A 23,710-nucleotide genomic window follows, 5' to 3' on the forward strand; every position below is an offset into this window, starting at 1 on the left:
AGATGATGATGGCCAATCATGTCACATATTTTGGTTGCATGTGATGTTTATCTTTTATGCATCTTATTTTGCTTATTACAGCGATAGCATTATAAGAGACCCCTCACTAAATTTCAAGGTATAAGTGTTCTCCCCAAGTATGCACCGTTTTGAAAGTTCTTCGTATTGAGACACCACGTGATGATCGGGTGTGATAAGCTCTACGTTCAAATACAATGGGTGCAAGCCAGTTTTGCACACGTGTGCTTCAAAGTAGCACCATGATCTTCATGATAAATAGTCTCCTATTTTGTCACTTTCATATACTAGTGGGAATTTTTCATTATAGAACTTGACTTGTATATTCCCATGATGGGCTTCCTCAAATTGCCCTAGGTCTTCATGAGCAAGCAAGTTGGATGCACACCCACTTAGTTTTTCTTTTTGAGTTTTCATAAACTTATAGCTTTAGTGCATCCCTTACATAGCAATCCCTATTCACTCACATTGATATCTATTGATGGGCACCTCCATAGCCCGTTGATACGCCTAGTTGATGTGAGACTATCTCCCTCCTTTTGTCTTCTCCACAACCACCATATTATATTTCACCTATAGTGTTATGTCCATGGCTCACGCTCATGTATTGTGTGAAAGTTGAAAAGGTTTGAGAACATCAAAAGTATAAAATAATTGCTTGGCTTGTCATCGGGGTTGTGCATGATTTGAATATTTTATGTAATGAAGATGGAGCATAGCCAAACTATATGATTTTATAAGGATATGCTTTCTTTGGCCATGTTATCTTGAGAAGACATAATTGCCTTGTTAGTATGCTTGAAGTATTATCGTTTTTATGTCAATATTAAACTTTTGTTTTGAATCTTATGGATCTGAACATTCATGCCACAATAAAGAAAATTACATGAATAAATATGTTAGGTAACATTCTACATCAAAAAATCTTATTTTTATTATTTACCTACTCGAGGACGAGCAGGAATTAAGCTTGGGGATGCTTGATACGTCTCCCATGTATCTATAATTTTTGATTGTTCTATGCTATTATATTATCTGTTTTGGATATTTTTATGCATTAATATGCTATTTTATATTATTTTTGGGACTAACCTATTAACCTAGAGCGCAGTGCCAGTTCCTGTTTTTTCCCTGTTTTTTGAGTTTCACCGAAAACGAATACCAAACGGATTCCAAATGGAATAAAACTTTCGCGATGATTTTTCTTGGACCAGAAGACAACCGGGAGACTTGAAGATGAAGTCGGAGGAGCCACGAGGCGGCCACAAGGACGGAGGGTGCACCCCCACCCTTATGGGCCCTTCGTGCACCTCCTGGTCTAATTCTTTCTCCTATATATTCACATATCTCCCCAAACCAAAAGAGGCATCCACAAAAACACTTTTCCGCCGCCGCAACCTTTTGTACTCGTGAGATCCCATCTAGGGGGCTTTTTCGGCGTCCTGCCGGAGGGGGATTCGATCATGGAGGGCTTCTACATCAACACCATTGCCCTTCCAATGAAGCGTGCGTAGTTTAGCATAGACCTACGGGTCCATACCTAGTAGCTAGATGGACTCTTATCTCTCTTTGATTATCAATACCATGTTCTCCTCGATGTTCTTGGAGATCTATTCGATGTAATATTTTTTTGCGGTGTGTTTGCCTAGATCCGATGAACTGTGAATTTATGACCAGCTTATCTTTGAATATTATTTGAATCTTCTCTGAATTCTTATATGCATGATTTGATATCTTTGTAATTCTCTTCGAACTACCGGTTTGGTTTGGCCAACTAGATTGATTTTTCTTACAATGGGAGAAGTGCTTAGCTTTGGGTTCAATCTTGGGGTGTCCTTTTCTAGTGACAGCAGGGGCAGCAAGGCACGTATTGTATTGTTCCATCGAGGATAATAAGATGGGGTTTTCATTGCTTGAGTTAATTTCTCTACATCATGTCATCTTACTTAATGCATTACTCTGTTCTTTATTAACTTAGTACTCTAGATGCATGCTGGATAGCAGTCGATGTGTGGGGTAATAGTAGTAGATACAGAATCGTTTTGGTCTACTTGACACAGACGTGATGCCTATATTCATGATCATTAACTTAGATATCGTCATAATTTTGTACTTTTCTATCAATTGCTCGGAAGTAATTTGTTCACCCACTTTATTATTTTCTATCTTGAGAGAAGTCTTTAGCGAAACCTATGGCCCTCGGGTCTATTTTCCATCATACAAGTTTCCGATCTATAGTTTTAGTTTCCTATTTACTATTCTTGCAATTTTTTACTTTTCCATCTATAAACCAAATATGCCAAAAATATTTACTTTATCGTTTATCTATCAGATCTTACTTTTGCAAGTAACCGTGAAGGGATTGACAATCACTTTTTCGCGTTGGGTGCAAGTTTGTTTGATTGTTTGTGCAGGTATTCGGTGATTTGTGTGTTGTCTCCTACTGGATTGATATCTTGGTTCTCAAACTGAGGAAAATATTGATCTCTACTTTGCTGCATCACCCTTTCCTCTTCAACGGAAAACCAATGCAACGTCAAGAAGTAGCACTCTTCTCTTCGACTTAGTGGCACAAGCCACCTCGCAGTGTACTTGCACCACAGGACAACGACAACACCACCCCTTCGATGACCGGAGGTTCAACTTCGGTCACCCCCAAGGCGCACCTCCTCCTCACCACCTCCTCCTCCACAGCTGCTGCCCCTCCTCACCACCACCTCTTTGCCCAACTGTGCCTCCTCCTCCCCACCATGCCCCCCCCAAACGCACAAAAAACTACCCCATAGCAAAAAAACATCTTAGCCCGTCGGGGATTGCTACGATCTACCGATTCTATGGCTTGGATGTGAAAATGGGTGGCAAATGGAGGAGATCGGCCTAGGGTGGCGAGGTACAGAGAAGAACGAGAGAGAGAGAAAGGAAGAACAGAGGCAAAAAGACCAAAGGAAGGAGACGCGCGCGGGGCCTTATCCACACTTCTTCGGTCGAGGGGTGGCCGAAGACCTCTTCGGTCGTAGCCTGGCCGAAAACGACCCACTTCGGTCGCTGCATGGCCGAAGTTACTATTTTCGGCCCATCCTCCACCGACGGCAAGTCTTCGGCCAAGAGCCAGTCTTCGGTCAACCGCGGGCCGAAGAGCCCTTTTCGGCCAACACCTGACCAAAGACACCATCTTCGGCCCACACGAGGCCGACGGGGTCATAGTTCTGTTTTTTTTGCTTCAGGTGATATAGTTTCCGAATTTGCTATAAAACGTGGTACTTTTAAAAAAAGACTCTCAATGGCCGTAAGTATCCCTAGTACATGACACCGCGAGTGGTCCCTTAATTGGTCCTTGAACTCGACCGCTTCCAAGTTGAGGTTGAACTGAGTGTGCCATCTTTGAAATGCACGACTAGGTTTCAGTCGGTTCTTGACAGTTCCTGAAAGGCAAATGTTGCGGCGACTCGCGCGCGAGGACAGAATGCAACTTCATGTGCCGAACAATGAAGCCAACATGGGAAAGACGAAGCCGACCACGCAAGGCGTGCGGCGCATACGATTGCAGTCTCAACACGTCGATCCGATGCAACGACTTAGAGCATATCCATCCGCGCCCCCCAACAGGCCCCCAAGAGATTTTTTTGCACCGATGCCTAAAAATCGGTCCAGTCGCGCCCCCAGAAACCTGTTTTCACCGGTTTGGACTGAAACTGCCGCCGACGGACCCACGCCGAACCCGACGCGCTGGGGGGCGTCAGGGCAACCGATTTTGGCGCGAAAGAACGACGGGCCCGCTGAGTCAGTGACCCATGCGCCGCCGCCGCCTGTCCACCAGGGCGACCCCGGGCAGGAGTCCACCAGTGGCGTCCACGTGAAGGAGGAGAAGGACGACGACGGCGGCGGCGACTTCGCCTCTCTTAGCGCGTTATTCGGCATGTAGTCGCGGCCTCTTTGTTTTTTTCTAAGTATTTTATCTACGTAAAAAACGATTTCAGTTCGCTGAGGTAACGTAATGTTTCGTCGAATATTTGTCCCATTCACCGAATTTTAATCAAATATATGTTCAAAAAAGTGAAAAACATGCGTCGGTTGGGAACCCGGTCGCCCCCAGGCGGCGATTTTTGGAGCCGCCTGGGGGGCCAACGGCTGGAGATGCTCTTACGACTTCACCGCAACCAAAAGTGTTGGCATCGTTTGGTGCAAGAATGGTACTATAATTTTTTTCTTTACAAAAATATAATACCGATATTATACAAATAAGGACACTCGTAGTTTCTGTTTATATCATTAGCCAATGTTCTGAAACTGCTTGTCAGCTCGCATATCTTTGTCTATAAACGAGATACTATTATCTTGACGAACAACTCCACCATTATCTGTACGATTGTCCTATGAACTTGCCACGCCAGAATAGTGTCACTATGTCTGACAAGGAAAAAAAAAGGAATCCCGTCAAACCCAATGGATGCATTGACCTGAAAGTCATGGACGCGGCCGTCCAAACAAAACGAAAGTCTCCCCTGAAAAACAGAAAACAAAAACAAAACGAAAGTCACTCACAAAGGCAAAACGAAGGCCTCGCACGCCGAAACCAACAAACAAATCCAATTGTGGATATGTCTAAAGCAAAGCTACCACCCATTCTTTCTTTCCTTAGTTTTTCGAACAAGCTGTGTTTTCTTTGTGTCGACTGCGTAGCACGTAGCGGATGAGCGGATGACAGGCAGCGTCCGACGCGCGCAGCACTCCGTCGCGGCCGGCGGTCGCGGTCGCCGCCCCTTTTCGCCGAGCTGTCCAGCAGTGCAGACATGTCGTGTCGACCTCCTTTCCATTTGTCGACCCCACGGGCAAAGCAAAGCAAAAGCTGGATGGATGGAACTGGTTCGTGTCTCGTCGGCCGGGACGGGACGGCAACACAACAATGGCACTCGTAGTAGTAGATGATAGCTTAGGCCAACACCACCGCGCGACCCCAACGGACGTCCATTTTATCCGGTTTCGATCCATTTGGGTAGGGGTTTGGGGTCGTGTCCGGGCCTGTCCTGGGATGCGGTGGCCGTGCGGCCAGCGCGCGGCCGCATCCGTTTGCCCCATCCTGCCCGTGAGGGCCAACAATGCCTAAATTTGCATCAAACTACTTCCAACCCAAATGTTTGTCTGAAAATTAAAATAGTTTTACAACCCAATTGAAATTGTCTTAAATAAAATGGTTTTACAACCAAATCGAAATTGTCTTGACTGAACATAAATTGGACCAATACATCTATTGGTTGCCAATGTGATCCCAGACGTGCTCAACCAAGTCATTTTGAAGATTCATGAGTGTGCCAATCACGCATTTCACGGTGGAATTGGACAAACTGTTCAAATGTGGCCGGGTCTTTGATGCAGGGGCTCAATATTTTCACCTTGATAATCAAATCCTTGGTTGAAGATACTCTCATCACGCTCATCCTCGACGATCATGCTGTGCATGATCACACAAGCAGTCATCACCTCCCAAAGCTTCCTTTCATCCCATGACAGTGCAGGGTTTCGAACGATACCCCACCGGGATTGAAGCACACCGAAAGCACGTTCCACATCCTTTCTAACACTCTCTTGCATTTGGGCAAATCTTTTTCTCTTCTCACCTTGGGGTTTCGAGATTGTCTTCACAAAAGTTGACCACTGAGGATATATACCATCTGCTAGATAGTATCCTTTGTTGTACTGGTGGCCGTTGATCTCAAAGTTGACAGGTGGGGAGTTTCCTTCTGCAAGCCTCGCGAAGACTGGAGAACGTTGCAGCACGTTGATATCATTGTGAGACCTGCCATACCGAAGAAAGAATGCCATATCCAAAGATCTTGCGATGCCACCGCTTCTAATATGACAATGCACCCGTTAACATGCCCCTTGTACTGGCCCTGCCAAGCAAATGGACAGTTCTTCCACTTCCAATGCATACAATCAATGCTGCCAAGCATGCCTGGAAAGCCTCTAGCTGCATTGGTCGCCAACAATCTCTCTGTATCAGCGGCAGTTGGCTGCCTCAAGTACTCTGGGCCAAACATCTCGATCACAGTCTGACAAAACTTGTACATTGACATCAGACATGTTGTCTCACTCATACGCACATACTCGTCCACCAGATCGCCTGGAATACCATATGCAAGCATGCGGATGGCCGCGGTGCATTTCTGGTAAGAGGAGAATCCAAGCTTGCCAAGGGCATCCGTCTTGCACTCGAAGTATGGGTCATGAGCAACCATTCCCTCTCGGATACGATTGAACACATGCCTTGCCATACGAAAACGGTGACGAAATTTATCCGGCTTGAAGAGCGGGGTGTTGGCAAAGTAATCGGCATAGAGCAGGGCGTGGCCTCTCTCCCTGTTGCGGTTCAGGTTGGGAGCCTTGCCAGGGAGTGACCCCCTGTACCGAGGAAGCTGCCGTTGAATATGGTCGTTCACGACCAGTGCAGCCACCACAAGTTCTTCATCATCCGACGACGAATCGTCCGATGAACAAAGAAAGTGATGGAAGAAAAATTCGTCTCCACTGTCCATACCTTTGTTGGCAAAAGGTCGAACACCTTGCGGTCGCGGTGGCGAAGCGGCCGCGATGATCACCTCGACGTAGCAGGGGTGGTTGCCGGCCGGCTACTGGCCGCTCTGGAGCTCTCGTCGGAATCTGCCTCGGCCGCCGTGGTCCGTCGCCGACAGTCGTGTCCCCTCCGGCACCGGCAAGGACGGCGACGGCCAAAACTATGGCGAAAGCGCGGGCGTGGTGGCGGCCATGTCCATACGTGGTTTGTTATGGACGGCGGGGGGCTGCGCGGTGAGGAGGCGGCCGGAGAATACGGCGGCGCCGGCGGCGGGGCGGGGCGGGGAGAGAGGGTGAAGCGTTGGGGAGCGGAGGGACTGCTAGTGTCCCCGACAGGCGGGCCAAGGGGGGGGGCAAGGGCGTGCGTCGCGGTTGTCCGCGCGCGTCCGTTTCACCCCAAACCGAGCGCAAGTTTGGACCTGGGATGGGTCGAAAACGGACGGAATCCGGACATTTGTCCGTTTGAGGCCGTGCGCTGGGCCGTCTCTTTTATTCCTTTTACCTCAAACGGACGGAGCCGGACAAGATAGGGTGGCGTGGTGGAGTTGGCCTTAGCTAGCGAGATAGGGTTGCATTACAGGTCTCCAGATGTTCATTCATTGGTCATCTGTCCGTTGTTTACCAGCTGCTGCTGCTGCCAGTTGTGGGTGGAACAACCGAGGCGGTACGTGGAGATTAGATGAGGGAGCCGGTTGTCCATTAGTGGCGAGGCTCTAGTCGGGGCAGGATGGGGTTGGAGGGGATGAGACCGGGACGACGAACTGCCTGCTCGCTTGTCGGTGAGTGGGTGGTGGGCAGGTTCGGTCCAAATCTTTAGCTTAAATCACACAGCTGCACGCACATAGCGTGCACATACGTACGCCTCAAGATAAGATAAGGGTCGCAAAGCCATGCCATTTGTTTATGCCATGGGCAAGTAAAAAGCTCCTCTCTCTCTATATACATATCTTTTTCGGAGGAACCAAGAGATATCACAAAATGAAAAGCGATACTACCACAAACAATTATTCCGCTTCAAAATCACTATTTCGTAAAATAAAAACGGATTTGAATCGAAGAACCCCTGCCGAGAGTGTGTGAGAGGGAGACCGGTCGTACTATAAAACGCTACTATTTCATCGCTTGATTGCTGGCACGACCGACGAACGCGCACGAGAAAGGACGAAGAGGAGGACACGTAGTACAAACCGAATATTCCTCCCGCAACCACAAAATCCCTCGCGAAGAAAAAAACATTTCCCCCTCTCAGCCGTCCTAAATTTGGCGCTCCCTGGCTGGCTGGCCCACTCTCCCCCCTCTGTCCGACCCCACCGCTCCCACGCGATCTGGGCCGTCCGTTCCCAGATCCGACGGCCCACGTCCCGCCCCCACCAACCCGGGCACCCCCAAAAAGGAGCCGAGGAAAGGAAAACAGGCCGCCCGCAAAGCGAACAAATCTGAAGGGTTAAATAAAAGGGGCGCGTGATATCCGAGGCAAATCCGGATGCTTCCAAGCTCCAACCCGCACCCATACCATACCATACCACCACACCCCACCCCAGGGCAGGGACCCCGACCCCCCACCCCCACCGCTGCCTCCTCCTCCTCCTCCTCCTCCGGTCCTTCCCCTCCCTCCCTCCTCGATCCCTCAGCCAGGTCGCCTCCCCCGCACCTCCCTCCGCACCTGGATTGGCGCCTCTCCCTGCGCTGCGGAGTTCTTGATTCGCCGGGGGAGAGATCGGCCGTCCGTTGCTAGGCCATCATTCGCCGGCGCTGTACAGGTGGGTTCACGCTGCACTTTTTGTGCCCGTTGGTTGGGGATTTCTTCTTGATTTGTGTGGGGAAAAGGGCCGGGGTTCTTGATGCGTTTTGCTCCTCGTCCCGGGGCGGAAAGATGGCTTCTTTTGCTTCGTTTGATTATTATATCATCATGCGTGATAGAGCCGTTGTTTTGAATCTTTTTTACTGGATTTTGTTTACTCCGTGCCGTTCGAGCGAGCCTCCTCCTCGCTTCCATGGATCGTAGCTTGGGGATTGCCTCCATGATTTTCGTTCGAGCTGTCCCGTCCCTGCTCATGCATCGCGTCCGCGTGTCCGCCCCTCTCCCCCGTCTCGATTCGCTCGGCGGAGCGGCATTCCCTTGGATTCTTGCGGGGCTCGTTCCCTTCCGCGCCCGTCACTTCCCCTCGTCCCTTCCGCTTGTTTCCAGCACCGGATAGGTCAACAAAAACCCAAACGTTTCCGCTGATTTGTTCGTTTCGTTTGCCGGGCTGTTTAGCTGCCGAATTAATTAACTAATTTCCCCAGCTTTCTCCTGCCTTTCAGCGGATTTGCTGCCCCGATTTGGGCTGAAATTTGCGTGCTTCTGTTGCTGCTACTCTCCGCACCAAATTAGGGGGCCTGCTCTGCTTTCCCCTGTTTAGAATGGCTTGAAATGCGGACGCCCGCTCGCCAGATTCTTCCGGTTTTGGGGAAAGCTAAAAATAGCCGTCGCTGTCCCTGGAAAAATGGTGGTGGTTCCAGACCGTAACCGAAGCCATTTGTTTCTCGCCTCGCCTCGCCCGTTTCCCCTGAAACGAAGCAACAGAAAACAATGGAGGGACAGCGCGTCCGCCATCACCATGTGTGACCGATGCGATGCTTTGTTTGATTGCAATGCAAAGCAAAGGTGCGTGGGAAAGGAGGTAGAGTGGGTAGCGGCGGCGGCGCCCTGCGTGTGGCGTTCAAGCAGGGTAATGATTTGTGGGCTTTGCGTGATTCTCTCCCAGGTTTCTTCTTGATTCAGGTATTTGGGGTTGTTGCAGCTCTTCCTTTTGACGAGCTGTCCTTAGAATCCAAGGAAGCCTCCTCCCTCCTTTAATTTATACCTCTCTTTGGACTTTGGTGGTATCTCCTAGCATTGCTATCCTTGTGTGTTAGTTACATGGCTGGTTTTCCATTTTCTTGTGGCGATTAGGCGAGGTTCAGGGTGCTGATCTGTTGGATGGTTTGGTAATTCCGGCGGAGAAAGGCTTGAATTTTGTTTCCATTGTTTGAAACCCATGGTTACAACTCTGTGGAATGTGGACTTTTAGCCAACTGACCTAACTTGTGGCCAAACTTATCCGTGCAGGTAGGCAGGCAGGCAGTTTTCCAGAGGCTGTTTCTTGCGATTTTGGGAGGAGCACATTTGATCCGAGTGTTGGTCCCCGGTCAAAGTGGGAGCCAGAGATTTTGTCTCTTGATGCTTTAGAGGCGTTGTTTCGCCAGTTCTGATGGAAGCCAAGGGCGCGAGCGAGCGGGATGCTCTGATCGACCTGGAGAGTGGGAACAACGTTGTTATCAGCGAGCATGGCCATGGAATGGATGCTAATTTTGCGGTGAGCCCACCAAGAACACCGCCAAATGGCGGGCTGAATCGTGTCATGCACACCAAGGATGACGGGAATCAGCACATGGATTGTTCCTCGCCCGCTATGGAAACCGCTTCCAAGAATGGAGATGACAGGAAGTCCGAAGGGGAGGAGAAAATGGGCCTCCTGGACAGTTCTGGAGGTGAGAAGGCAAAGAAGAAGCGGTCCAGCTCCAAGAAGCCACCACGGCCGCCGAGGCCGCCGACGCATTTGCCGTTGGATGCTTCTGACCAGAAGCTCCTCAACGAGCTGAATGAGCTCGCTTTGTTGAAGCGGGCAAGGATTGAGCGGATGAAGGCTTTGAAGAAGATGAAGAATGGCAAACAGGGTTCCTCAAATAGCAATTTTTGTCCCATGATCATCACCATTATCTTCTGCCTCGTCATCCTCTGGCAAGGTATACCAAATTAGTAACACAAGTATTATTACTGTCATCTCATATTTGTCATGCCATTATGGAAGAACAAATATATGTTTATAAATGAAGCAGAACCTTTCTTAGTCCTGAGATTAGCTTTGTCAAATGCAAGTTTCTTGATGATACAATGATACTGATAACCGCCGATGCAAGTTAACTTTGTATACTTTACAATTAATCATGTCAAATCTTGGGCACATAGGATGAATCTGGACAATACTGTTATTCTCTCATTAGAATTTACTTTTTTTGAACAGCCAGACTTATTAAGCAATCGACTGTACACATATCAAACTTTTGTTTAATGTTTATATTATAGTTTCTTACCATGTCCTTGCTTGTCAAATTGTTCATCCATGTCATTTATGCAAGAGTTGATGTTTAGTTTAGACATAGTTGCGGATGGCATATTTTTTACATTGGGCAATGCAAAGATCCACTTGTGGTATATATATTGAGTCAAGTGGTCAAACAGTGCATACTGTTAACTGTTTGTTAAGAGCATGGTTAATAGTATAGCCAGCTGCTGGCTATAAGCCAGTGCCATGTCATCTACAACCCATCTTATAGCCAACATGTATAATAGTAGATCAAAAGAGTGTACTACTTTTTCATTATGTGGCCCATCTTTCATTCTCGCAAAGTGCCTAGGAGCACGTGCTAGAGCTGGCTCTTCACGAAGAGCCCGCTTATCTTCTCTCTCCTCTTCTCTTTCCTCCAACTAAGCAAAAATATACTAGTTTATTCCATATAGCCTGCTGACTCATCTGTATTATACTTGCTCTAAGCCATGTTGTTCAAAAAGCCGTTGGTCTTTAGGAAAAAATGGCACACTAAAATCCCTTGTTTTTTAAACACTACAGGGTTTTGCTCAAGGCAAGCATCTGGAGTAAGCTTCCACGGATCACCCGAATCTTCGGTTAGAGAGCATAGCAGCCTGATCTCCATCCGGTTCTACAAGAAGAACCATTCTAACGTCCGACCTCACGGTTCAACCTCTGCTGCTCCCAAGTATGTGAAAACCCAGTCATTTTCCAAACAATGCATCTCACTGGAACCCAAAACCTCAACCCTGGAGCTTCTCTTGTTCTGTGTACCATGCTTTGATGCGCTGCTAATGCCTTGCACTTTCCTTCAACCTTTGCAGCAACTACGAGACGCACCACCGGGGCTGGAGGTCCGTCCCGAGGGGGGAACGGCCGCGGCACGAGCACGTCGGCCGGGCCTGACCTTCGGCCGCGCCAAGGCCCCCGCCGACCCGCCCTCCCGCTTGCCATTTTGAAGCTCCCCCCTCGCCATTTTGAAGCTCCCCCATGACAGGCTGGCCAATGTAAATCCGAGGCTTTGTTTAGCGCCCCTCGAGGAGGCCTCGCTGTAAATGAACCCTCTAGCGTGTTGCTGCGCGTTCCCCCGCCGGGTTCCACGCTGCTAACCCAACCGGTGGAGTGGACTTCCCGGCGGCCATGGCGGCACCCGGTAAGTCAGTCCCGAGCGCAAGCTGTATGATGGTGGTGGTTTCAATAATAATAAGGCTTGCTAGTTGGTGATGATAATAGTAGTCTAATCTGATCTGGTCCGTGTGTGGTTCACACTGTTGACTGTTGTGAGAGTGTCACTGCTGTGGGCGGTGGCGGTGTAGATCCCTACGCTGTAGTACGTGTACAGCACGGCGGTTGCATTTGTTATTTGAGTACAATAATGGAGTGTCAATGATGACGGTTAAGCAAGCAAATCAGATTCGATTCAGATCCAGCGGTGCTTCTTCAGACTCTCTCTCTCTCTCTCTCTCTCTCTCTCTCAGCGTGTGTTTCTCATGGTAGTAAGCCTCCTCACATGGCGTTGCGTACTGAGCGGCCGGCAAATCTTGGGCACATGGCATTGAGTACACCTGCTTGACTGAAATGGCTAAGTGCTTTGCCGGTGCTATGGCTCTCTTCGGTTCTGGAGCGCTCTCTGAGAGTGCACAAGTTGACTGCTGATTCATTCCATAATTTGTTTATGAAGATAAACTATTAGTACTGTGAAGGTACTTTTTGAGGAAATCGGCATACAGTACTGATTTTCGAATGTCCCAAGTACTAGTGTGAGAAATCTACCGTGGGAACTCATGTAGGATTGACTATGCACATGGTTTTGTAAAATCTGTACGATTTTCCTGATATAAATCGAGCAGGTTTTCATGAAGATCTTGTTCGACATGTTCTATTCGATACTGATAGGAGAACTTGACTCGGTATTCTTAAAAAGATCTTGTTCAACATGTTCTATTCATTACCGAGAGGAGAACCTGACTCGGTATTCTTGAAAAAGAGGGGAAGCAGAACGAGGAAGGTGGGAAATTAACCTTTTGCCATGTCTTTTATGGGATTTACATACTAATTCACCCTGCAACTGCAACGCGGATCATCAAACCACCCACAAATGTCTACATTGGACGGTCTGGACACTTTTGGCCATCTAATGGAGGTCATCAAATTTGTTCGGTCCGCGGCCCGGACGTCTAAGATCCCATAAATGGGCACCAAACTGGGGGAGGTTTGCGGGAGTCCAGACGTTTGCACAGTGGACCTCGACAATTCAAAGCCACCCTAATACCCCTCCCTCGCTGCTCTATGCGGTGTATTCATGCTGATTAGAGCGAATGTGGCCGACTGGGGCGGTAGCCCGCCCGCATTCATGTCGGCTAATTGGCTGTTCACCTACTCGGCATCCATAGAGTGAACCCCCCGTGAGCCGTTTGAGCCGCCTGGAATATGAGTACGAGAATGCACCTTGTCAGCAATAGCAAGGTCCTTGGATCGACGAGAGCTCCATGGGCAAGGGTGGAAACCACCCCTTGTTGTTGTTGTTGTTGTTCGGAAAGAAGAACATTCTTCGCCTTGCAGACGGACCTGTAAGATGAAGACCCACCTCCGCTTGCTCCTTGTCGACGGCAAACAACATAGTGTCGGAACAAAGACAAAGCCCATAATAACTTATTCAACGAAGAGGTCATTGTTGCCATATCAACTACTTACTCTCTCTCAGCCCAAACGAGTTGCTCTTATGACTCCCTTTATCGTACTCCCTCTTTAGCTTGCAAAATGATCTTATATTATGAGACAAAGGGGGTATACTATAAGATGCTATTACAATGCTTGAGGAGAAGGATCGTTCGCAAGGGGCGGCCTTGGTTGAGGAGATCAAACTCCTATTGAAAGGGAGCACGCCATATCCGTGATACGCCGCTCTCGCAATTCGGTCTCTAATAGCTTAGCTCAAATGTGGCATAATTCTACTCGTACTGCTGTCTGGTTGAGGTCTGATTCTCAAGAAATTCATGTGCTAACTCAAGACGAGTTGTAATCATCATGATTAAGCAATGTATTTCTTTTGGGACTTCTATAACTACCAAATGTTTGAATTTTAGCAATAGGCAAGAACGATCATTACTCCACTCTAGTTATATACATGCATGCATTCCTCTAATTACGTGCATATATGCACTAAAGGATGAAAAGCCGATGGCATCCTAGATTCCTTTTTTTTCAAATTTTAAAATGTTTTGTAGCTCAAACCGTCACCCCGATTGGAAAACCGTCTTCACAAAAAAAATGATCTTTGAAACTAGATCCAATGTTGATACGTTCTGGTGACATTTTTTTGGACCAAAAGTTACCACATCTGCGATACGTAAGTTATCACGTCTGTCATACATAAGTTACCGTATCATTTACGCAAAAGTTTCTGGGGTATGTTTTCAGCAAACTTTTATGCCAGGGTCAAAAAGTGATTATGATGTTTGAAGTGAGTTACCAGCTTTGTGTATATTACCATGTCGCATAAAAGTTATCAGAGTATGTTTTTCAACAATTTTCATTCACTCGGTCAAAAAATTACCGCAATATTTGTATATGAGTTATCAGCTCTCATGTGCGTGTATTATCATGGTGTTTACACATGAGTTATTGGGAGGTATTTTTTAACAACATTTTTTCCTGGTCAAAATGTTACCACGTATGGATTAAGTAAGTTATCAGCTCTGTTGTATGTATATTACCGTGTTATTAACACACAAGTTATCAGGGTATGTTTCCAACAAACTTTTATCCCGGGGTCAAAAGATACCGTGTGGTTTGTAGTGAGTTATCAACTTCATTATGTGTATAATACCGTGTTATTTGCACATAAAGTATCGGGAATATGTTTTTCAACGCATGAAGAAGCTCCATGTTGATGGATCTTTGGACTCACTCATTTTTGAAAAGTTTGAGACATGCGAACCATGTCTATTGGTATATATGCATGAAGAAACTCCATGCAAATGGATCGTTTGGACTCACTTGATTTTGAATCACTTGAGATATGCAAATCATACCACATGGACAAGATGACTGAAAAGCCTCACTTTTAGTAAAATGGAACAAGATAGCAACTCGTTGGAAGTAACACATTTTGATGTGTCCAATCCAATGAGTGCTGAGGCATGCAGTGAATATCGTTATGATCTTACTTCACAGATGATTCGAATAGATGTTGAGAATATTTACTTGATGAAACACAAGTCTGAATTATTGAATGGTTCAAGTAATTTCAGAGTGAAGTAGAAGATCATTGTGACAAGAGGATAAAATGTCTATGATATGATCATAGAGATGAATATCTGAGTTACGAGTTTTGGCACACAATTAAGACATTGTGGAAATTGTTTCGCAATTAATACCGCCTGGAACACCATAGTGTGATGGTGTGTCCGAACATCATAGTTGCACCCTATTGGATATGGTGCGTACCATGATGTCTCTTATCGAATTACCACTATCGTTCATGGGTTAGGCATTAGAGACAACCACATTCACTTTAAATAGGGCACCACGTAATTCCGTTGAGATGACACCGTATGAATTATGGTTTAGAGAAACCTAAGTTGTCGTTTCTTAAAAGTTTGGGGCTGCGACGCTTATGTGAAAAAGTTTCAGGCTGATAAGCTCGAACCCAAAGCGGATAAATACATCTTCATAGGACAACCCAAAAACAGTTGGGTATGCCTCCTGTCTCAGATCCGAAAGCAATAAAGGATTGTTTCTAGAATCGGGTCCTTTCTCGAGGAAAAGTTTCTCTCGAAAGAATTGAGTGGGAGGATGGTGGAGACTTGATGAGGTTATTGAACCGTCTCTTCAACTAGTGTGTGGCAGGGCACAGGAAGTTGTTCCTGTGGCACCTACACCGATTGAAGTGGAAGCTTATGATATTGATCATGAAACTTCGGATCAAGTCACTACCAAACCTCGTGGGATGACAAGGATGCGTACTACTTGAGAGTGGTACGTAATCCTGTCTTGGAAGTCATGTTGCTGGACAACAATGAACCTACGAGCTATGGAGAAGCGATGGTGGGCCCGGATTCCGATAAATGGCTCGAGGCCATAAAATCCGAGAACGGATCCATGGACTTTGGTGGACTTGCCCGATGATCGGCAAGCCATTAAGATAAATGGATCTTTAAGAAGAAGACGGACGTGGATGGTAATGTCACCGTCCATGAAGCTCGACTTGTGGCGAAAAGTTTTTCACAAGTTCAAGGAGTTGACTACGATGAGATTTTCTCATCCGTAGCGATGCTTAAAGTCCGTCGGAATCACATTAGCACAAGCTGCATTTATAAAATCTGGCAGATGGATGTCAAAACGAGTTTCCTTACCAGTTTTCGTGAGGAAAGGTTGTATGTAATACAATCAGAAAGTTTTTGTCGATCCTAAGGATGCTAAAAGGTATGCTAGCTCCAGCGATCCTTCTAAGGACTGGAGTGAGCATCTCGGAGTTGGAATGTATGCTTTGATGATGATCAAAGATTTTGGGTTTATACAAAGTTTATGAGAAACTTGTATTTCCAAAGAAGTGAGTGGGAGCACTATAGAATTTCTGATGAGTATATGTTGATCAGAAATGATGTAGAATTTCTAGAAAGCATATAGGGTTATTTGAAAGGTGTTTTTCAATAGAAAACCTGGATTAAGCTACTTGAACATTGAGCATCAAGATCTATAAGGATAGATCAAGATGCTTAATAATACTTTCAAAATGAGCATATACCTTGACATGATCTTGAAGGTGTTCAAGATGGATCAGTCAAAGAAGAAGTTCTTGCCTGAGTTGTAAGGTACGAAGTTAAGACTTAAAGCTCGACCATGGCAGAATAGAGAGAAAGGACGAAGGTCGTCTCCTATGCTTAAGACATAGGCTCTACAGTATGCTATGCTGTGTACCACACCTGAAGTGTGCCTTGCCATGAGTCAGTCAAGGGGTACAAGAGTGATCCATGAATGGATCACAGGACAGCGGTCAAAGTTATCCTTAGTAACTAGTGGACTAAGGAATTTTCTCGATTATGGAGGTGGTAAAAGAGTTCGTCGTAAAGGGTTACGTCGATGCAAGCTTGACACCTATCCGGATAGCTTTGAGTAGAGATACCGGATACATATAATGGAGCAACATTTAAGAATAGCTCCAAGTAAGAACAGTTATTTGGATTAGCTCCAAATAGAGCGTGGTAGCTACATCTAGGAGATGACATAGAGATTTGTAAAGCACACACGAATCTGAAAGGTTCAGACCCGTTGACTAAAACCTCTCTCACAAGCAACATGATCAAACATAAAACTCATTGAGTGTTAATCACATAGTGATGTGAACTAGACTACTGACTCTAGTAAACTCTTGGGTATTAGTCACATGGCGATGTGACCTGTGAGTGTTAATCACATGGCGATGTGAACTGGATTGTTGACTCTAGTGCAAGTGGGAGACTGTTGAAAATATGCCCTAGAGGCAATAATAAAAGTGTTATTATTATATTTCCTTGTTCATGATAATTGTCTTTTATTCATGCTATAACTGTATTATCCGGAAATCGTAATACACGTGTGAATACATAGACCACAATATGTCCCTAGTGAGCCTCTAGTTGACTAGCTCGTTGTGATCAACAGATAGTCATGGTTTCATGTCAAGGTATGTGCTCATTTGAAAGTACCATTAAGCGTTTTGATCTATCCTTATAGATCTTGATGCTCAATGCTCAAGTAGCTTAATCCAGGTTTTCTATTGAAAAACACATTTCAAATAACCCTATATGCTTTCCAGAAATTCTACATCATTTCTGATCAACAATATGTCAACAACATATACTCATCAGAAATTCTATAGTGCTCCCACTCACTTCTTTGGAAATACAAGTTTCTCATAAACTTTGTATACACCAAAATCTTTGATCATCTCATCAAAGCGCACATTCCAACTCCGAGATGCTTACTCCAGTCCTTAGAAGGATCGCTGGAGCTAGCATACCTTTTAGCATCCTTAGGATCGACAAAACTTTTCTGATTGTATTGCATACAACCTTTCCTTACGAAAACTGGTAAGGAAACTTGTCTTGACATCCATCTGCCAGATTTCATAAATGCAGCTAATGCTAACATGATTCCGACGGACTTTAAGCATCGCTACGAATAGAAAATCTCATCGTAGTCAACTCCTTGAACTTGTGAAAAACTCTTCACCACAAGTCAAGCTTCACAGACGGTGACATTACCGTCCACGTCCATCTTCTTCTTAAAATCCATTTATCTCAATGGCTTGCCGATCATCGGGCAAGTCCACCAAAGTCCATGCTTTGTTCTAATACATGGATCCTATCTCGGATTTCATGGCTCCTAACCATTTGTCGGAATTTGGACCCACCATCGCTTCTCCATAGCTCGTAGGTTCATTGTTGTCTAGCAACATGACCTTCAAGACAGGATCACCGTACCACTCCGAAGTAGTACATGTCCTTGTCGTCCTACGAGGTTCGTTAGTGACTTGATCCGAAGCTTCATGATCACTATCATAAGCTTCCACTTCAATTCATGTAGGTGCCACAGGAACAACTTCCTGTGCCCTACCACACACTAGTTGAAGAGATGGTTCAATAACCTCATCAAGTCTCCACCATCCTCCCACTCAATTATTTCGAGAGAAACTTTTCCTCGAGAAAGGACCCGATTCTAGAAACAATCCTTTATTGCTTTCGGATCTGAGACAGGAGGCATACCCAACTGTTTTGGATGTCCTATGAAGATGCATTTTATCCGCTTTGGGTTCGAGCTTATCAATCCTGAAACTTTTTCACATAAGCGTCGCAGCCCCAAACCTTTAAGAAACGACAACTTAGGTTGCTCCAAACGGTGTCGTCTCAACGGAATTACGTGGTGCCCTATTTAAAGTGAATGTGGTTGTCTCTAATGCCTAACCCATGAACGATAGTGGTAATTCGATAAGAGACATCATGGTACGCACCATATCCAATAGGGTGCAACTATGATGTTCGGACACACCATCACACTATGGTGTTCCAGGCGGTATTAATTATGAAACAATTTCCACAATGTCTTAATTGTGTGCCAAAACTCGTAACTCAGATATTCATCTCTATGATCATATCATAGACATTATATCCTCTTGTCACAATGATCTTCTACTTCACTCTGAAATTACTTGAACCATTCAATAATTCAGACTTGTGTTTCATCAAGTAAATAGTCTCAACATCTACTCGAATCATCTGTGAAGTAAGAACATAACGATATTCACTGCATGCCTCAGCACTCATTGGACTGCACACATCAAAATGTGTTGCTTCCAACAAGTTGCTATCTTGTTCCATTTTACTGAAACCGAGGCTTTTCAGTCATCTTGCCTAAGTGGTATGATTTGCATATCTCAAGTGATTCAAAATCAAGTGAGTCCAAATGATCCATCTGCATGGAGTTTCTTCATGCGTTTTATACCATTATGACTTACATGGCAGTGCCACAAGTAAGTGGTACTATCATTACTATCTTATATCTTTTGGCATGAAAAATGTGTATCACTACGATCGAGATTCAATAAACCATTCCTTTAGGTGCAAGACCATTGAAGGTTTTATTCAAATAAATAGAGTAACCATTATTCTCTTTAAATGAATAACCGTATTGCGATAGACATAATCCAATCATGTCTATGCTCAACGCAAGCACCAAATGACAATTATTCAGGTTTAATACTAATCTTGATGGTAGAGGGAGCGTGCGATGTTTGATCACATCAAACTTGGAAATGCTTCCAACACATATCGTCGGCTCACCTTTAGCTAGTCTCCGTTTATTCCGTAGCTTTTATTTCGAGTTACTAACACTTAGCAACCGAACCGGTATCCAATACCCCGGTGCTACTAGGAGTACTAGTAAAGTACACATTAACATAATCTATATCCAATATACTTCTATCGACTTTGCCAGCCTTCTCATCTACCAAGTATCTAGGGTAATTCTGCTCCAGTGGCTGTTCCCCTTATTACAGAAGCACTTAGTCTCGGGTTTGGGTTCAACCTTGGGTCTCTTCACTAGAGCAGCAGCTGAATTGCCGTTTCATGAAGTATCCCTTTGTTCCCTTGCCCTTCTTGAAACTAGTGGTTTCACCAACCATCAACAATTGATGCTCCTTCTTGATTTCTACTTTCGCGGTGTCAAACATCGCAAATACCTCAAGGATCATCATATCTATCCCTGATATGCTATAGTTCATCACGAAGCTCTAGCACCTTGGTGGCAATGACTTTGGAGAAACATCACTATCTCATTTGGAAGATCAACTCCCACTCGATTCAAGTGATTGTTGCACTCAGACAATCTGAGCACAAGCTCAACGATTGAGCTTTTCTCCCTTAGTTTGCAGGCTAAGAAAATCGTCGGAGGTCTCATACCTCTTGACGTGGGCACGAGCCTGAAATCCCAATTTCAGCCCTCGAAACATCTCATATGTTCCGCGACGTTTCGAAAAACGTCTTTGGTGCCTCAACTCTAAACCGTTTAACTGAACTATCACGTAGTTATCAAAACGTGTATGTCCGATGTTCGCAACATCCACAAACGATGTTTGGGGTTCAGCACACTAAGCGGTGCATTAAGGACATAAGCTTTCTACTGATTGCATAATCGCTACTATCAACTTTCAACTATATTTTCTCTAGGAACATAACTAAACAGTAGAACTAAAGCGCGAGCTACGACATAATTTGCAAAAGGTCTTTTGACTATGTTCAAGATAATTAAGTTCATCTTATGAACTCCCACTTAGATAGACATCCCTCTGGTCATCTAAGTGATCACATGATCCGAGTCAACTAGGCCGTGTCCGATCATCACGTGAGATGGACTAGTCATCATCGGTGAACATCTTCATGTTGATCGTATCTACTATACGACTCATGCTCGACCTTTCGGTCTCCGTGTTCCGAGGCCATGTCTGCACATGCTAGGCTCGTCAAGTTAACCCTAAGTGTTTTCGCTGTGTAAAACTGTCTTACACCCGTTGTATGTGAACGTAAGAATCCATCACACCCGATCATCACGTGGTGCTTAGAAGCGACGAACTGTAGCAACGGTGCACAGTTAGGGGAGAACACTTCTTGAAATTTTGTAAGGGATCATCTTATTTACTACCGTCGTCCTAAGTAAACAAGATGCATAAACATAATAAACATCACATGCAATTATATAGTAGTGACATGATATGGCCAATATCATATAGCTCCATTGATCTCCATCTTCAGGGCTCCATGATCATTATCGTCACCGGCATGACACCATGATCTCCATCATCATGATCTCCATCATCGTGTCTTCATGAAGTTGTCACGCCAACAACTACTTCTACTTCTATGACTAACGCGTTTAGCAATAAAGTAAAGTAGTTTACATGGCGTTCTTCAATGACACGCAGGTCATACAATAAATAAAGACAACTCCTATGGCTCCTGCCGGTTGTCATACTCATCGACATGCAAGTCGTGAATCCTATTACAAGAACATGATCAATCTCATACATCACATATCATTCATCACATTCTTCTTGGCCATATCACATCACATAGCATACCCTGCAAAAACAAGTTAGACGTCCTCTAATTGTTGTTGCATGTTTTACGTGGCTGCTATGGGTTTCTAGCAAGAACGTTTCTTACCTACGCAAGACCACAACGTGATATGCCAATTGCTATTTACCCTTCATAAGGACCCTTTTCATCGAATCCGTTCCGACCAAAGTGGGAGAGACTGGCACCCGCTAGCCACCTTATGCACCAAGTGCATGTCAATCGGTGGAACCTGTCTCACGTAAGAGTACGTGTAAGGTCGGTCCGGGCCGCTTCATCCCACAATACCGTCGAAACAAGATTGGACTAGTAACGGTAAGCATATTGAACAACATCAACGCCCACAACTACTTTGTGTTCTACTCGTGCAAAGAATCTACGCAATAGACCTAGCTCATGATGCCACTGTTGGGGAACGTAGCACAAATTCAAAATTTTCCTACGTGTCACCAAGATCTATCTATGGAGAAACCAGCTACGAGTAGAAGGAGAGTGCATCTACATACCCTTGTAGATCGCTAAGCGGAAGCGTTCAAGTGAACGGGGTTGATGGAGTCGTACTCGTCGTGATTCAGATCACCGATGATCCTAGCGCCGAACGGACGGCACCTTCGCGTTCAACACACGTACAGCTCGACGATGTCTCCCATGCCTTGATCCAGCAAGGAGAGAGGGAGAGGTTGAGGAAGACTCCATCCAGCAGCAGCACAATGGCGTGGTGGTGGTGGAGGAGCGTGGCAATCCTGCAGGGCTTCGCCAAGCACCTAAGGGAGAGGAGGAGGTGTCACGGGAGGGAGGGAGGCGCCAAGGGCTCAGGTATGGATGCCCTCCCTCCCCTCCACTATATATAGGGGCAGGGGAGAGGGGGGAGGCGCAGCCTTGCCCCTTCCTCCAAGAAAGGGGTGCGGCTAAGAGGGGGGGAGGAGTCCATCCTCCCCAAGGCACCTCGGAGGTGCCTTCCCCCTTTAGGACTCTCCCCTTTTTTCCTATATCTTGGCGCATGGGCCTCTAGGGGCTGGTGCCCTTGGCCCATGTAGGCCAAGGCGCACCCCCTACAGCCCATGTGGCCCCCCGGGGCAGGTGGCCCCACCCGGTGGGCCCCCGGGACCCTTCCGGTGGTCCCGGTACAATACCGATGACCCCGAAACTTGTCCCGATGGCCGAAACAGGACTTCCTATATATAAATCTTTACCTCCGGACCATTCCGGAACTCCTCGTGACGTCCGGGATCTCATCCGGGACTCCGAACAACATTCGGTAACCACATACAAGCTTCCTTTATAACCCTAGCGTCATCGAACCTTAAGTGTGTAGACCCTACGGGTTCGGGAGACATGCAGACATGACCGAGACGTTCTCCGGTCAATAACCAACAGCGGGATCTGGATACCCATGATGGCTCCCACATGTTCCACGATGATCTCATCGGATGAACCACGATGTCAAGGACTTAATCAATCCCGTATTCAATTCCCTTTGTCTATCGGTATTTTACTTGCCCGAGACTCGATCGTCGGTATCCAATACCTTGTTCAATCTCGTTACCGGCAAGTCACTTTACTCGTTCCGTAACACATCATCCCGTGATCAACTCCTTGGTCACATTGCGCATATGATGATGTCCTACCGAGTGGGCCCAGAGATACCTCTCCGTTTACACGGAGTGACAAATCCCAGTCTCGATCCGCATAAAACAATAGATACTTTCGGAGATACCTGTAGTGCACCTTTATAGTCACCCAGTTACGTTGTGACGTTTGATACACCCAAAGCACTCCTACGGTATCCAGGAGTTACACGATCTCATGGTCAAAGGAAGAGATACTTGACATTGGCAAAGCTCTAGCAAATGAACTACACGATCTTTTGTGCTAGTCTTAGGATTGGGTCTTGTCCATCACATCATTCTCCTAATGATGTGATCCCGTTATCAACGTCATCCAATGTCCATAGCCAGGAAACCATGACTATCTGTTGATCACAACGAGCTAGTCAACTAGAGGCTCACTAGGGACATATTGTGGTCTATGTATTCACACGTGTATTACGATTTCCGGATAATACAGTTATAGCATGAATAAAAGACAATTATCATGAACAAATAAATATAATAATAACCAATTTATTATTGCCTCTAGGGCATATTTCCAACAGTAGCTACATCTAGGAGATGACATAGAGATTTGTAAAGCACACACGGATCTGAAAGGTTCAGACCCGTTGACTAAAACCTCTCTCACAAGCAACATGATCAAACATAAAACTCATTGAGTGTTAATCACATAGTGATGTGAACTAGACTACTGACTCTAGTAAACTCTTGGGTATTAGTCACATGGCGATGTGACCTGTGAGTGTTAATCACATGGCGATGTGAACTGGATTATTGACTCTAGTGC

The 23,710-nt window shown here is 45.8% G+C and overlaps 1 protein-coding gene across 2 annotated transcripts; it reads left to right on the forward strand.

The window, feature by feature from the left end:
* Positions 1-8,111: 8,111 nt before the first annotated feature.
* Positions 8,112-12,129, forward strand: LOC123110241 (uncharacterized). Of its 2 annotated transcripts, none has more exons than XM_044530725.1 (4): positions 8,112-8,348; positions 9,680-10,356; positions 11,241-11,388; positions 11,525-12,129. In XM_044530725.1, the coding sequence occupies exons 2-4, from the start codon at positions 9,822-9,824 to the stop codon at positions 11,604-11,606; spliced, it is 765 nt and encodes a 254-aa protein (XP_044386660.1). In that variant the 5' UTR covers positions 8,112-8,348; positions 9,680-9,821; the 3' UTR covers positions 11,607-12,129. The 2 variants fall into 2 exon arrangements, with proteins under 2 accessions (XP_044386660.1, XP_044386654.1); XM_044530719.1 differs by lacking the exon at positions 8,112-8,348 and adding an exon at positions 9,142-9,299.
* The last annotated feature ends 11,581 nt before the right edge of the window (positions 12,130-23,710 follow it).

This window comes from Triticum aestivum, chromosome 1B (genome assembly GCF_018294505.1).
Source record: "Triticum aestivum cultivar Chinese Spring chromosome 1B, IWGSC CS RefSeq v2.1, whole genome shotgun sequence".
In the NCBI taxonomy this organism is placed as follows: domain Eukaryota; kingdom Viridiplantae; phylum Streptophyta; class Magnoliopsida; order Poales; family Poaceae; genus Triticum; species Triticum aestivum.